Genomic DNA, 14,629 nt, shown 5'->3' on the forward strand with positions numbered 1-14,629 from the left:
CTGTCTTGTGGCCCGTGTGAATGCTCTGTACTATAGGAGAATACAAGAATAAGGAAACACCTGTTCTGAAAACATTTGGGTTTTTTTTTTCCCTGCTCTTTCACACTAGGGTGTAGATCTGAATAGCTGCTCTGCAAACCCCTTGTGTCCCTTCACCCCAGAAGAGTGCTGGTCGCACAGGCAGAAAGACTGTGAAGTATTGTGCGAGGATTGCCACTTAGCGGTTGAAGAGCTTTCCTGTGTGGAAATAGGATGGATCTGATTTAGGATTGCTGTACATTGGTGCTTTTAATCTCTGACGAGAGTCCCAGAAAGGCATACTTTCCCTCCTGAGCAGATCAAGCCCACCACACCTGCAGTGCATATATTACCTACGTAGTGTTCAAATCAAATCTATGGAATCTGCTTGTGCTGCATAATGCTGTTGTCTTACTCGGTGTCTATGGTGGTAACTCTTAAGCAGAGAATGGAAAACAAGCCATCTCTTTGGGAGGGAGATTTTAATTACCTCTTGCCCTAGAGAGAGCTGTCCTCCCGGGTTAGAGTGGAAAGTATTGGAAGGGCACTGTGGGAAAGATTAGCGAGAGGCTCCTTTACCACGCCACGGTTGCAAATCAATAGAGGCTTTCAGCTGTCAGTGCAACCAATCCCTAAACCAGGAGCGCAAATATTTACTTCTACTGAAAACAGAGAGAATTTACAAAAAAAGAGAAACATATTTCCATTCTTTTATTTAGTCACAGAATCAATATAAATGATTTGAGGATGTGGGGAATTCAAAGTGCTCCAGATAGTACTCACTTGAGTATACAGCTTATTTTCATACACCAAAGCTTTCACTCTGCAAGGAGGAAAATATCAGCACAGCAGGTCACTCTTGGCATAAACACTTCTGATGTGTATGCGCTCCTTTAACATTTCATTTTAATCAGAATGGACCGATATCTCTCCATAATATTTAGCTTGCTTTCTTTTGTGCAACAGAAAGTGTAAAGCTGTCGATAATTTTTAAAGTACCCATTTCTGTGACACCTGCATGATATTTTTTAATATTTGCTGAATTGATAATGTTCATGGTAGCGGAGTATACTGTGCAATAAACTGCTTTTGTGGCTGATTAAATGCCAAAGTGAAGTGGAGGTATTCAGCAACTGCAAAAGCCGTTTATTTAGTATATGCCAATGCCATGAACATTATTCCTGTTACACAAGATTTGCTATAGCCTAATGTACAGAAGTATAAAAGAAATTGTTTCCTTTTGTGCGGGTTGCAGTTGCTGTGCAGCTTCAATCTCACACTTCACACTGATATGACATTCGGGAACGTAGCTAGGTTGAGTGGCTTGAGAAAGAGGCTGGTTTACACAGTGAATAATTATTTAAAGGAGTTCTTAGTGTAGGGAGAGCATTATGTGGCTGGGTACGCTAAACTAAATTAACTGTAGTACGCAAATTCTCCTCCAACTTTGGCCATTTAACTTTCGATAGAAAGACTTCCCTTTCACTTCTGTGGTTCTCCCTTGAGGGCTTTGACCTGGGAAAGACAGCTGTAGTCTTGATTATTGTCTTAACTGGAGACTTGCTGATGCATGTTTACCTGTGTTGTTCTCCTTGCTGACCAGTGTGACCAACTGGACCTCTGACAGATAAGAAGCTGCAGCCATTTCTTGTCGTTCTTTGATTAACTTTTTTCTTAAGATAGAAGTTGGCATGAGCTGTGTGTGATCCTGATGTTTCTTTCAAGGGTAAAGGATTTTTTGTTTTGTTTTCTTTTTGGTGCTTAGGTAGGTTGCAAGAGAATGGTTTCATCCTGCTTGGGTGAAATAAGTACCTCATTGACATGTAGTTCTTGTGCCATGCTACTCCTTTGTGATAACATCAGTTACAGAAAATTCCTGCAATTTGATTAGATACAAAATGAGTAAAATAAAAAGTTATGATGATTTCATTGAATTCTCTCTTAATATGTGTTATATATGTTGCCTGCTAGAAATGAAGGGCCCTGGTGATTCTGTAGCACCAAACAGTCATTCTTCTTTTTCTTGCATATTGATTTAATATCATGTCATTGATTTCCTATGGATTATTTCTTTTTCATAAGTATTTCCTCATGACTCCTCTGACTGAGGAAGGGTTGTAGGCTTTTTAATTCCGTTGCCATTCATGTTTGTTGTTACCCTCAGAGATGACAATCAATTTACAGTTCACCTGCCATTCTTTTCTTTGTATAGAAGCAGCATCTTCTTTGAAGAAGCTTATCATTTATTGCTACAGAGCGATAAACTTTTCTAGTAGTTATTTCTAAAATTTGACTACTATACATATATTCCATATACATATGGAAGTGAGGAAACAAAAATAAACAAGGCCCTATTTTTATAGGTGTCTTCTGTTCTTCATTAGCCCAGGAGCTGGACAGGGGACTGCTTAATGCCTGTTGTTCTGTAAATAAGTTGGGGCTAATATAAGCAGGAGAAAAATTTCAGCTGTATGGAATGGATACCACTGACACATTTAAAGCAATGTACCCTGGTGTTACGGTTTGACTATCATCCATGAAAAGAAAGGTGTTTTCTTTATCCTTTTTCCACTTCCTATGGAATTACAGCTATAGGTACATGTTCTGGAGTTGGTTTTTGTCTCACGTTAATATTTGATGTCCTGTGAAGTTGCTTCTGATTACAGAGCGTTGGATGCAATGGTAATAACTCCATGGTCCCTGAAGTCGGTGACTAACAGAGAGGTGATCCTTCCGTGTTTTACCTCTGCAGATCACCGAGTGGTAGAGAATGAGGCTGTGAAGACCATGCCTCTCTTCCGGGTTAAAACCCCCTGTTGCTATTTCGTTCTCAAAATGCTTCAGACTGCAGTTGCCAAAGAATATAGTTTTGAGAATACAAACAACCCTGGTACCTAGGCCTTGTACGCTAAAGGGAGATGCAGTAAACACGCGTAGAAGCTTCGCACTGGGGAGAAAAAAGAGTTTGGACTTTATTCGCCACACTTCCAGTTTTATGAAGGTATGCCCGGTGCATTGGGGAAATTGTTTAGGAGCGATCAATCCCTGTGTGAAGATTGCCTTGCAATGCTGCTAAGGTCAGTGAGACCTTGGTTTATTTGCCGCATAAGTGCTGCTTGAGTGACTTAGGATACTCCAACACCCATAGGGACAACCTTAACTTGCACACTAGAGGTTTTCCACATTTTAGGACTGTGATTTCTTGCACAGCTTGCTCATTTGGTACAGATCATACAGTGGGGTGAAGTAGTCAGGGTTTCATCAGCGTTATTCCCCTGCCTTTGATATAGCTTAAGCGCTTTACTGTAGTAGGTGTTTAGGATCATAAATAAGCGTTCTGTTTTTCCACTGCTCAAGCTAAGTGTTTCTAGAAGTTTTCGTAGTAGCGATCTGTTGCTGCTAACTTGATCATGCTGTTCTGTGGTAGCGCTTGCTGAAGTTGGACGTAATCCATGTGCAAAGTGTATGAGAATAATTGTAAGTGACCTCTGTCAGCATTTGCTTTTCTGGTGTGATACTGGCTCTTGATTGAATCCCACTATAATTTCTGTTAAGACAGATAAGAACTCATGAGGAAATTCATCTCCCAACTACTTTTAGAGGGGCTGGGGGGTTGGCAGAGGACTATAGGCCAGTGGCTGGAATGCAGAATTAGGGTAGCTGGTCGTTGTTTTCAGTTTTGCTTCTTTCCAATACGTGACTTAGTCTGGGATTTAGTCTTTTCATCTGAAAAACTGGAATAATAATACTTGCAATTTGAGACTTACAGTGTGCTTTGAGACCAAGAGTGAAAAGCTCTCAGTAGTGTATTTATTACATTCTGTTTGTAGATGTTACAAGCAGTAGCTAGGAGAAATGAGAATAAAATGAAGCCAAACACGCTGATTTAAAAGCTAACTGTTGAAATCGGGCCTGAACTAGTAAAATGGTTATCCGTGTGCCAGTGCCTCTCCTCACATAGCTCAGAATTAAATTGCAGGGTTCCAGCTGCTGCCAAAAAAAAAAAAAAAAAGAAAAGAAAAGAAAAGATTTCCAAGGTTATAACTGTTTAATGGGGGGAAAATGGCTAATTTCTGTCTCTTTAAATTTTGTGGTGGAGAAAATAAGGTGCTTTGATCTTTAAATGACAGCTTCCAGAGTCATTACATTGAATCAGTTAATCTCTCCCAGTAGTTACCTTATTCTCTCTTCCTCATGGGCATCCTCTTTCATGGTCTCAGTGCTGAGCTTCAAATCAATGAACAAACTGTTACTGCTTCCAACACAGCCTGTCTAGTGAGCTTTCCTGCTTTCATGCATTGCCAAGCTCTTACCTCAGACCTCGGCACATCAAAGTGGAGAAGAGGTCCAGTAGTGCCATGTGTGTGTTAACCAGGCTGGCTCCATCATCTTCATTTACACTGTGTGGGTCCCTTGCCTCTTGGCAAGAGAGGTTTGTCAGAGACTGCATGTCCTGTCATTCCCAGGTGACATAGGTAATTCAAAGCAGGTCAAGTGACACAGCAGTGACTGTGAGTATCCTTAGTCATTCCCTTATCTAGATTAAAAAAAAATACTAACAAAAGCGATAACTGACCTACGTATCTTTGGATGAGGTATCCATGCCCAGACAAAAATAAGTTGCATTCTGTGTCATGCTGCTGACTGAATAACCTTTTTGTTCAGCCTGGTTTTCGTTTCTCTCAGAAAAAAAAAAAAAAAAATTGAGAAATTTCCCAGTGTATGTCCTACAAAGCATCTATGTTATGTACAGTATGAGGTATTTTATCTGCTAGTTCACAGCAAATGCTGTGAAGTAACACCTGGGAGTTTTTTCAAGTTTTACCAGCTAGGGCACATGCTGTATAAATTCCGGGAGCTGAGGTCCTGGAGCAACGTCTGTTCTCCTGCTCGCGTTATTAATCTGTTCCTTTATATGAAGGGGTTACAGTATATGGTGAATCTTGTGCAAGTTATATTACAGTAATTTTGTGGGTTTAGACATAAAAGTTAGGCATCTAAATTGTAATGTAATTAAAAATAACTCCTCTTCTCTTCCAGGAAATAAAACAAGATTTGGTACAAGGTGAACATTTTTACACAGTTTTCTCTTCTGAGAGGGTAGTACCAGGAATTTTCCAAAGCATTTGACATATAGTTCTTTTATTAGAAGCCACTTTGCATTAAGCAACAAGTAAGAGGTTTTTTTTTTTCACCGATAATGGAAGATTTACTTTATTACTATTCCTAAAAAAGACCTTGAATATATTGTCTTTAGTCACACTTCAATGAGGCAGAATTTCAGGATAGGTGCTATACCTTTAAAAAGAATAACATAGTCATGATTGCAGAAATGTGTGTTTTCCTGTAGTGCGTCAGACCTTGAAGTCTTCTGTGCTTCTTCCAGCAACTTCAAAAATATGCCCCTGAAAATAAAAGTGAACCGTGCACATTCCCCTCTTTCTGTGACATATACAATGCGTTCCAGCGTGTGCAGTATGGTGGCAACAAAAAGCATTGGGATTGGAAATTTCACCTGAAGTTTACTGACCTGAATGCTTTCTACCTGTGCTTGAAAACAACGTTCTCTGTTGTCTGTGCTAATCATCCATTCTTGTCTGCTTCCTGAGCTTCTGGCTAGATCACATGAACTACTTCAAAATGAGAGTTTTGCACAATGTTTGTGAGAATGGTGCGGAACTGATTCCTGCCTTCTGCATTGTTTTATCAATAGTATTTTTCTTTATTTGTTTGATCATGTTTTGGGGCTAGAAGTAACAGAAATTTGAATACAGCATTTGATAATTAGCCAGAGCTAAGCCTTTCCTATGTGGGCACCAATAATCTTGTTTGTGCTGTCTTTACTCAAGATCACCGTGTTTCTAATTCTCTGTTTAATAGTATTCCAGATTCTGTTATCAAAATCCTTCAGCTTTCTCCAGTACTTTGCTGCCAGATTTCTTACAAGTCTGACGGCCTAAGAGGTCCTTCTGTACCTAAGATATAACATTTCCTAATCCCCAAGGGTCCTTTAAAAATCATTTTGTAAATCAAGCTTCTCTGTTTCCGTGGCCGTGTGTAATTGTGCATACACCTTTTTAAAGAAACTTACTTCGGAGGCTGGAGAGAATTAAGGAAAATTTCAACTTAACTTAAACTGAAGTATCTCAGTATTACTCTTTAACACTTCAATATTATTTTTATTCATTTTATTCTGCACATACCTTCATCTAGGTTTTCTCTATTTCTGTGTTCTTTGCAATGTTGGATTCAAGCCTTAATTATCCCATGCCTGGGAGGAAAAGAGACGGCAATTGTTATAGATGGGTGGGTGAATGGCAAGGAACACAGTCTCAGGGATGAGCAAAGCAAAGCTGGTATATGTCATACACTGGGCCTTCTAGGGGAGAAAGGATTGATAAATGCTCTTACACTGCCTTTATGAAACTTTGAGATTCTTAATATAGTTAACGTGTCCTCGTTGTGTCAATCTAAAGTCCCCTCTGTCACGATACCGTGGCAAAAAGCCTTAAAAAAAGAATTGAGCACATCCTTGCACTTTATGGTACAATGATTAGAGTGTGATTCCTCACTGGAGCTGGTAGGAATAACTATATAGAATAATATACTTAAAAAAACCAAAAACTTATAAAAACCCCAACACCTAACTTCAGTTTAGTAAGAGTAAAGCCACAGTAACTATAGCAGTATATATATAGAGAGAGAAAACATGAATTCTGTATGTAATTCCCTTTTTTCCATAATTTTATAACTCTAAAAATGGAAAATTGTGCCTGGTTTTTGGCTGATAATTACCAGTGTAATTTATTACTGAAAAATAAAAGGGAAAACCTGCATATTTCATCATATAGAGAGTGCAGACAAATATTGCTCCTCATAGGAGTTAAGGCAGTTACACATTTCTGAAAATTGTGCTAACACAAAATATGATTCTTTTTTACTCTGCTACTAATAGATGAGCACACCAGGCAATACACTATAAGAAAATTAATGACAGTGATACTTACGATAATTAGGACTTTTGCTCATGCGTCTGGACATATCTCAGAATTTTGAGTGAAGCGAAGCATTCACATTTTACTGGTGAAGCTAAATAGTAGACTTGTATAACTGATGCACCTTTAAAAATCAAATTTCCGCTACCTGGGAAAGGTTATACACAAAGTCTGTCTTGATGAAGAAAGAAAAGCACATTTTGAGAGCACGCTTGTGTCCATCTGGAGTATGTTGTGTCTGTATTTCTGCTTTCTGACTGAAAGACTTCTGTTATTTTATTTTTTTCTCCTCCTTCAGGTCTCATGGAAACCTCCTCTGATACCGAATGGTGAAATCCTTAACTATGAGATTCGCATGCCTGATCCACGAATTGTCATTGCTGGGAATACTTCATCAACGTTAAGTCATTTGGTGACTAATCTTATACCCTATACAAACTACTCGGTCACTGTAATAGCTTGTTCTGGAGGGGATGGCTTTCTAGGAGGCTGCACGGAGAGTTTACCTACCAGCGTGACTACACCTTCAACAGTTCCTCAGAGTGTTAGTCCGTTGTCTGTGACTCCAATCAGCGAGTCCTTTATTGCCATTTCTTGGCAACCACCACTAAGGCCGAATGGTCCTCATCTGAGGTAAGCTTTTAGTTGCAACTGAAATGGTGATTTTCTTCTCCTTACCAATTTCTGACTGAGAAAATTCTGGGTGATGCAAACTTTATGATGTGATATCTTAATTTCTAACCTTTTGGAGTTCCTCTTTAGGGTTCAGGAGTCCATGAGTGGACTCATGGAAAGTGGGTATGTCTAGAAGAAGATAGCAGGGTGGGATTTGAATTGTTTTGAACTTAGGAGGAGTCAGCATTATTTAAAGCAAGTGTGGTGTCTGTACTGTGGCATTTACTTTGCAGAACACATTCGGGAGGGCTCAGGGTCTTTCAGATCAGTGCTGTCTGAAAAGCCAGAAGGTACAAGCACAGAATATTTGCAAAGTCATAACTGGTTTGCACTGCAGCATCAGCCACATTTTGGTGGTCAGTTCAAGGGAAAAAAAAAATTACAAGTATGAGGTCTATGTGAACATACATATTTAACACATCCAATATTCTCAATAGTATATGGGGTGTTTCTATATAAAGAAAAAGTGACCATGGTAGTGTGATGACATGAAATAAGCTTCAAAACTAAACTGAACAATAAATTGGTAATGAGAGAGTGAGTGCATGAGAAAAATGGAAGTTAAAATTCTGGAAGTTTGGTGGCAGAGCCAAAAACTGGAAATGCAAGGAAGTGCTAGGTATAGCTGGCTGGATTTCAGCACAGGAACTAGAGAAAGGTGTCTCTTCTGAGATTTGTCTAGAGTGATGGGATCTTGACTTGAATCTGTTGATTACTGAGTGTGCGTGTGTACTGAAAAAAAATATGTATTTGAGTCCATCAAGATTTCTAAAGACAAATGTATCTCTATACATACACAATAAAATATGTCAAACAAATCTTTCATTCTAGGGCTTAACATAAAGGGAAACATTGTGCGCAGAATTACAGCTCTGTAGTCCATATGTTCTGCTTAGTAGCTCGCTTCTAGGTGCACGGATGGGTTCAATAATTATCGTGTAATGCTGTTTCAGTTGCGTATGTTATTACAGCACAGTAGCTTGACTCTTTCTTCAGGCTTAATTAGGGCACACTACAACTGAATGAAATGATGATTGTTCCACAGCAAAATTTGAAGTTTTTGAAAAGCAGTCTCTGTTATTCTGGGGTTAACAACATGACCATTTTATTGTAGATTATTGAAGTAATTCAGCACAACCTACATCTGCAGACTTCATTTCCTTCATGGTGTGCCATGCTGCCCTCAACAAGAACAACCACTGAAGCAGCTGCTCTGTACAGCATGATGGAGCAAGAAGTCTGCAGCAAGCAGAGTAGCAGCAGCAGCTGCCAGTGGGGGTGATTTACACATGATCACCATTCAGCATTCAAAAAGATTTTGATGCTTTTCGTGACTTGTCTATGAAATGTGTTGGACAGAATATGCTAGGACTGTTCCTAATAACACTGTAATGATTTGTCTTTGGGTTCTGTTGACACTGATGAACCATTCATGTGAGAGTTGTTCTTGGGGTATGTTTTTATAGAGTTGGAGTTTAATTAGTTTTTACTATTTAATTTCTGAGGTTATACTCCCAGCTTCTGCAGTAATTTGGTTTGGCATCGCTGAGGTCAGTGGCACGATGCTTGTTTGTACTGTTCCCCAAACTCAAGGGCGAAAGTTTTTGGAAGTCATGCACATACATCCTAGCTGCCATGGAGCATAGGAAGTCTCAGCTCTCTTGTAAAAGAGCTTCTCAGTTGTAGCAATGCAAAATCACTGTATGCAGTACCTATTAAATACCCTCTTAATTCAGGGTCTTAAATCTGGAATGGTATGTATTGTCTAACATTTTCTCATCAGACTGGAGATGATCTTAACTTAAAAAAGATAAGCGTCAGCTTACACATGAAGCCAGGGGTCAGAAAGGTCATTGCCATGGGGTGGTGACCCACACAAAGGCGTTCTGCAGAATGCTTAAACATAGAAGGAAACATTTTCACAAATAAGTGCTTAAAGTGAGAGTCTTTAAGGTCTGCCTGAGTACCCACATACTTGTGGCTGGAATTTAACAGTAGCACCTTTCCAAAATGGGGGGCAGGGAAAGGACAATACACAGCAGCTCAGTACTTCAGGGAATCAAGTTGCGTATTTAAGTGAATATGTATGTATATATACGTATATGACCCTACTTTGCTGGCCATCAGTGGAAACACTATTGCAACTGGAGTTTGATTAAAACTGTAGCTCACCTCTGAAAGCAATTCCAGTGTGGTTCTATAACTGGTAGGAAGTGTACAAACAGCTGGTAGCCTTAAAAAGGAACCATTAACTGAAACAAAGGTTGTATTAAAAAACCTCCTGTGAAATGTAATAATGAATAATAATCCTGAAGATTTTGATTTTGTTTCATTGAGAGTATAGTTTTTTACGTTACCCATAGAATGATTAGGAAATGCAAAATATGTTATCCCCTTTAGCTTGTGTAGACATGAAATGATTTAATCTACGATAAATTCCATAAAGGCTTTTTGTAAAAGTTGATAGTGAGTGAGTGTCGCAGGATGCAGAATGGGTGGAAGGCATGTTGTCTGAATCAGGCAGTCTCACGGCTTCCCTGATGAATCATAGAATCGTAGAATGATATAGGTTGGAAAGGACCTTGAAGATCATCTAGTTCCAACCCCCCTGTCATAGGCAGGGACACCTCCCACTAGACCAGGTTGCTCAAAGCCCCATCCAGCCTGGCCTTGACACCTCCAGGGATGGAGCTTCCTCAGCTTCTCCAGGCAACCTGTTCCGGTGTCTCACCACTCTGAGTGAAAAATTTCTTCCTACTATCTAAACCTGCCCTCTTCCAGTTTAAAGCCATTCTCCCTTGTCCTATCACTACATGCCCTTGTGAAAGGTCTCTCCCCAAGATGAGCTCCCCATGTCCCTCCCCATGAAAGATGAGCTTTAGCTGGCCCGCTGTTTGGAACAGCCACAGGAATACAGCTTCAGTTACCAATTAAAACAAGGATGAAATAGTTTTGTCTTTCAAGCTGACATCATGAATGACTACCCAAATACAAAGCTGCCTTGCTAAGGTCTACAGATGGGACAATTAACTCATTCTAACACTGTTTGTCAGCCGTATTTTACACTGTGGTTATTTGCAAGCACACGTTAAACACAAATGCACACTTAAGTTGCTATTACCAGTAAAATAGTAATAGCAATGCTGTATGTTTTAGCACGTTTGCAAGAGAGAGACATTGTCATTTCATGTTCTGTAGCAGTCTGTACATATCAGATGGCATCAGTCAAGTCTGTATGAGACACTGTTACTGGGCTATTTGGACTTGATCTTCACAGCATTTCCACAAGTTTTAAATCTGTAAATCATTAAATTCGTTCTTTCAAATGGAAGTGCTTCGTTTTCCATTTTCAAAATAGTTTTTTTAAGTAATTGAATGTTTTAAATCATGAAACATTAAAAACAATGTTTATCTCAGAAAGTTTACAGCTGTAAAAACAAAATAATGTGTGGCTTTAAAAAAAGAACGGATTTTTTTTTTTTTTGTGTAATAACATTAGTTGAGATAATCCTGGTGTTCTGCTTGTCTTTTGTGTTAGATATGAGCTCCTGAGACGTAAAATCCAGCAACCACTTGCATCAAATCCCCCTGAAGATTTAAATCTGTGGCACAATATTTACTCAGGAACTCAGTGGTTTTATGAAGATAAGGGTCTTAGCAGGTGAGATTACAAAAACTATAAAAACAAATGCTGGCATTTTGTATAGTGTATGTTTAATAGTTCAAAGTATTTCTTGTGTCTTTATGTAGTGAACATATTAATTATGTAATGAAATATTTTTTGTCATCTTTGGTATTAATCGTTCTAATATGCAGGGGTTTATTATTAGTCTGTTGCTCTTGACTCATATATTGTTTTGCTCTGAAAAAAAAGAAAATCAAGATCTTGTGAAATTTTAGGATTGATATGCTCATGCAATCAAACCATTTAGATTGACATGTACATGTGCTCTAGGTTTGTGTGTTGGCAAAGTCATAGCACGGCAGAATGAATGTTTGAGAAGTCCTAGCTGGGAAACATTTGAAACTCGGTTTCAGCATTGTTTTTCTTACCTGGTTTTAAAATGCAAATTAACAAGTGCTTTAATATCTCCAAAGGCAAGGGTATTTATCACACTCTCAGCAGATCTAATTTAAGGGCAGCTTTGTGTTAGCTTCATTATAGTTAAATGCAGAGTGTTGAGAGCTGGGCAATGGAGGGTGGGTTCTGTGTCTCAGTATGTTACACACCTACTGTGTGGTATAGAGCAAGGCATTTGCTCTTGATTAACCTTAGTTTCCACACTTTGAAGTCAAGGCTACCACCCTTAAGACAAACACACACTTTAACAACCTGTAATGGAAGACTCAATGTGGATTCTGAATTGGGGTTTTGTAGGTAGTCTTGGGAAGACATTCATGGATGGCTTCAGGATGTGTGTGTTCTCTGTGCTCGCGTGCTTTATGAGGACTGCATGTCAGTCATTGCCCCTCAAATATCTGCACGTTGCTTACTTTGATAAAAGCTGTGTGAGCATCCCTCCTGAGTATGATGTGAACCAGTGGAATGTGATCTCTGCTCCAGACTGTTGTATAGACCAAACCAAGCCAAGGGCTACTGTCTCTGGCTTGTCACTGCCTACTTGCTAAAAGTCACTGCTGGTTTTCATCCATTGCAATAATTGATCACCGAGCTCTTCTTTTACCCAGTCCTGCCCAAATACCCTTTTCTTTCTTAAACCATGTTTGAAATTCTACACAGAGTTCCCTTTGGTTTTAGTTTAGCTCATTTCAGCAGCGCTGATGTGTGCAGGAGTTATGTTAGCAGTTCAGAGGGGGCAATAAATTCTGACAGAGTCTCAGTGGCAAGTCATTAGGCACAATGACCTTTTGGGTTGAATGAGCTATGGACAGAAGAGTGTGCCTAACCCTCGGATACACCTGAACGCTTCTTTTGGGGAGGGTTCTGCAACCCGCAGCTATGTTTTTGCAGTCAACAACTCAGGATGAATGTGTGGCTGGAGAGAAGATGCTGCAGAGAGATGCAAGCCTTATTATTCACAGAAAGAGAATCCGTATATCGGCATCTGTTTTCACTTGTGTCATGTTTTAAGCGTGTTTCAGAACTAGTGAATTTTTATTATATTCCTGCAGAAGTCTATTTTCACAATGATTTTTTTTTCAGATGGCTTTTTCATTTCTAGTAGGCTAAGCCAAACTTCTTTTACTTTCATTGTTGGAAATATGGATCAAAAAATGAATCTCAAATTCTCATCATTAAATTGCAAGAATAGATTCCATTCATCTTTCATTGTACCTGTGCTACAATGTCCAAGAGAATACTACATGTTTGCAAGCAACAGAAAGCTCAGAGAGGGAAATAAGATGTGTTATGTGAATTGTTACTGTTCTTCTACAGTGCTTATCATTAGAGTTGGAGCTAGGGAGCTCCTGTTAGTTTGCTTTCTTCTGAGTAGGACTGTTAAAGCTTAGCTCTTTTGAAAATCAGACAGAGTGGTTGCATGATATAGGGTGCTATAGTAAAGCCTTAAAAAGAAAAAGTAAATATACTATTTGAGTGACTTTGTGTTTTGTAGAGAAATCTCTAAATATTAGGCATTTACCGTATGTTTCTTTATTCTGTTTGTAGACAGTTATCCTAAAGTGCTGCAGCTTCAGTGAAAATTTCAACAAGATGATCCTGTGTTTCTGTGATTGTGCAGCTTTGTGGGGGGCTTTTTAAAATGGAATTAATTTTAAGATTATGAAATCCCACTTAAAATACATTAATAGATCGTTTGATACAGAGAAGAAATTATGGAGCGACAGTCACTTGGTTTACTAAATATACATGAAGTATTTAATAAAACTGTGTAAGTTTTATTATACACAGTTCTGAAGAAAAATACTTTATTAAATGCGTTAGCATTCCTAGGCACTTTTTTTTTTTGATGTTTGCGTAGTGGGAGTAGTCCTGGCTGTGTGGTGAATCACTTTTACAAATGAGACTCTGCAAGTTAAAATCAATGGGTTTCCCAAAAGAGGAAAAAAGCCTCATTTGATTAAATTCTGATCCAAATTTTGGCAGGTTGCCACTGCTGTAATTACATATTGAATTGAGCTATAATCTCTCAACACCTCAGAAGCTAGAACTATGAAGAAGTGAAATAATGTGTTTTATTTTTGTTACCGTGTTGATGGTGCTGAATTATTTCCAAAAAAAGAGACCTCTTACAGAGTCTTCATTGGTGCAAACCGTGCGGCCGCACTTGTTGGAGAGGATGGAGGAAGCAGCAAAACTTTGGCACAGGCAGAAGGTTTACAGCAAATGTTTTCTACGTCTGCATTTTTCGTTCCATTTAATTATTTTTGAAATGTCTTAGGTACACAACATACGAGTACAAGCTCATAGTGCACAACGAGGTAGGATATACATCAAGTGAAGAAGTGATAGCTACTACATTAGCGGGATTACCAAAGAAAGGAAGTATCCTCATTGCACGTACTGTTAATCATACTGCTGTAGACGTGGAATGGTCAAAACCAAGTAAGTGTGCTTAGTATTTATTCCAGTAACTAGATGTTAACCTGCCATCACTTATGTTGGTCTGCCTTGCTCTCGTAGGAAACACAGTCCTTGTCTTGATTTATAATACACCTAAGTGTCCTTGAAAGGAAAGGAAAGGAAAGAAAAGAAATAAGGGGGGGGGGGAGGGGGGGGGGGGGAGGAAGTGCACAATTTGCTGGTTTGCAGTCATATTTGTATTTATTATATGCTAGTTCTGCCGAATGAGAATAGTGAAAGTGAAGAAATAGTTAATGCAAACTCATGAGAAATCTATAAAGTAGTAGTACATAAAATCCTGTTGGTGGTATAATTCATCTCTTTGTATGAAAATTTACATATACATTCCTTCAGGATGAGAGGATCCCCTTTCTCTCTTTTTGCTCTGCTCCTTAAA

At 38.9% G+C, this 14,629-nt stretch overlaps 1 protein-coding gene across 1 annotated transcript in view; it reads left to right on the forward strand.

Annotated features, from left to right (window-relative positions):
• The window catches only part of USH2A (usherin), a gene marked incomplete at its 3' end in the record, with an annotated part of 409,152 nt that overhangs the window by 277,033 nt on the left and 117,490 nt on the right, over positions 1-14,629 (forward strand). The window contains exons 41-43 of the mRNA XM_082480510.1: positions 7,312-7,646; positions 11,227-11,349; positions 14,051-14,214. Of these exons, the coding sequence (XP_082336636.1) occupies positions 7,312-7,646; positions 11,227-11,349; positions 14,051-14,214 (622 nt within the window). The remainder of the gene's footprint in view (positions 1-7,311; positions 7,647-11,226; positions 11,350-14,050; positions 14,215-14,629) is intronic.

This window comes from Vanellus vanellus (genome assembly GCF_965231255.1).
Source record: "Vanellus vanellus genome assembly, chromosome: 3".
NCBI lineage: Eukaryota > Metazoa > Chordata > Aves > Charadriiformes > Charadriidae > Vanellus > Vanellus vanellus.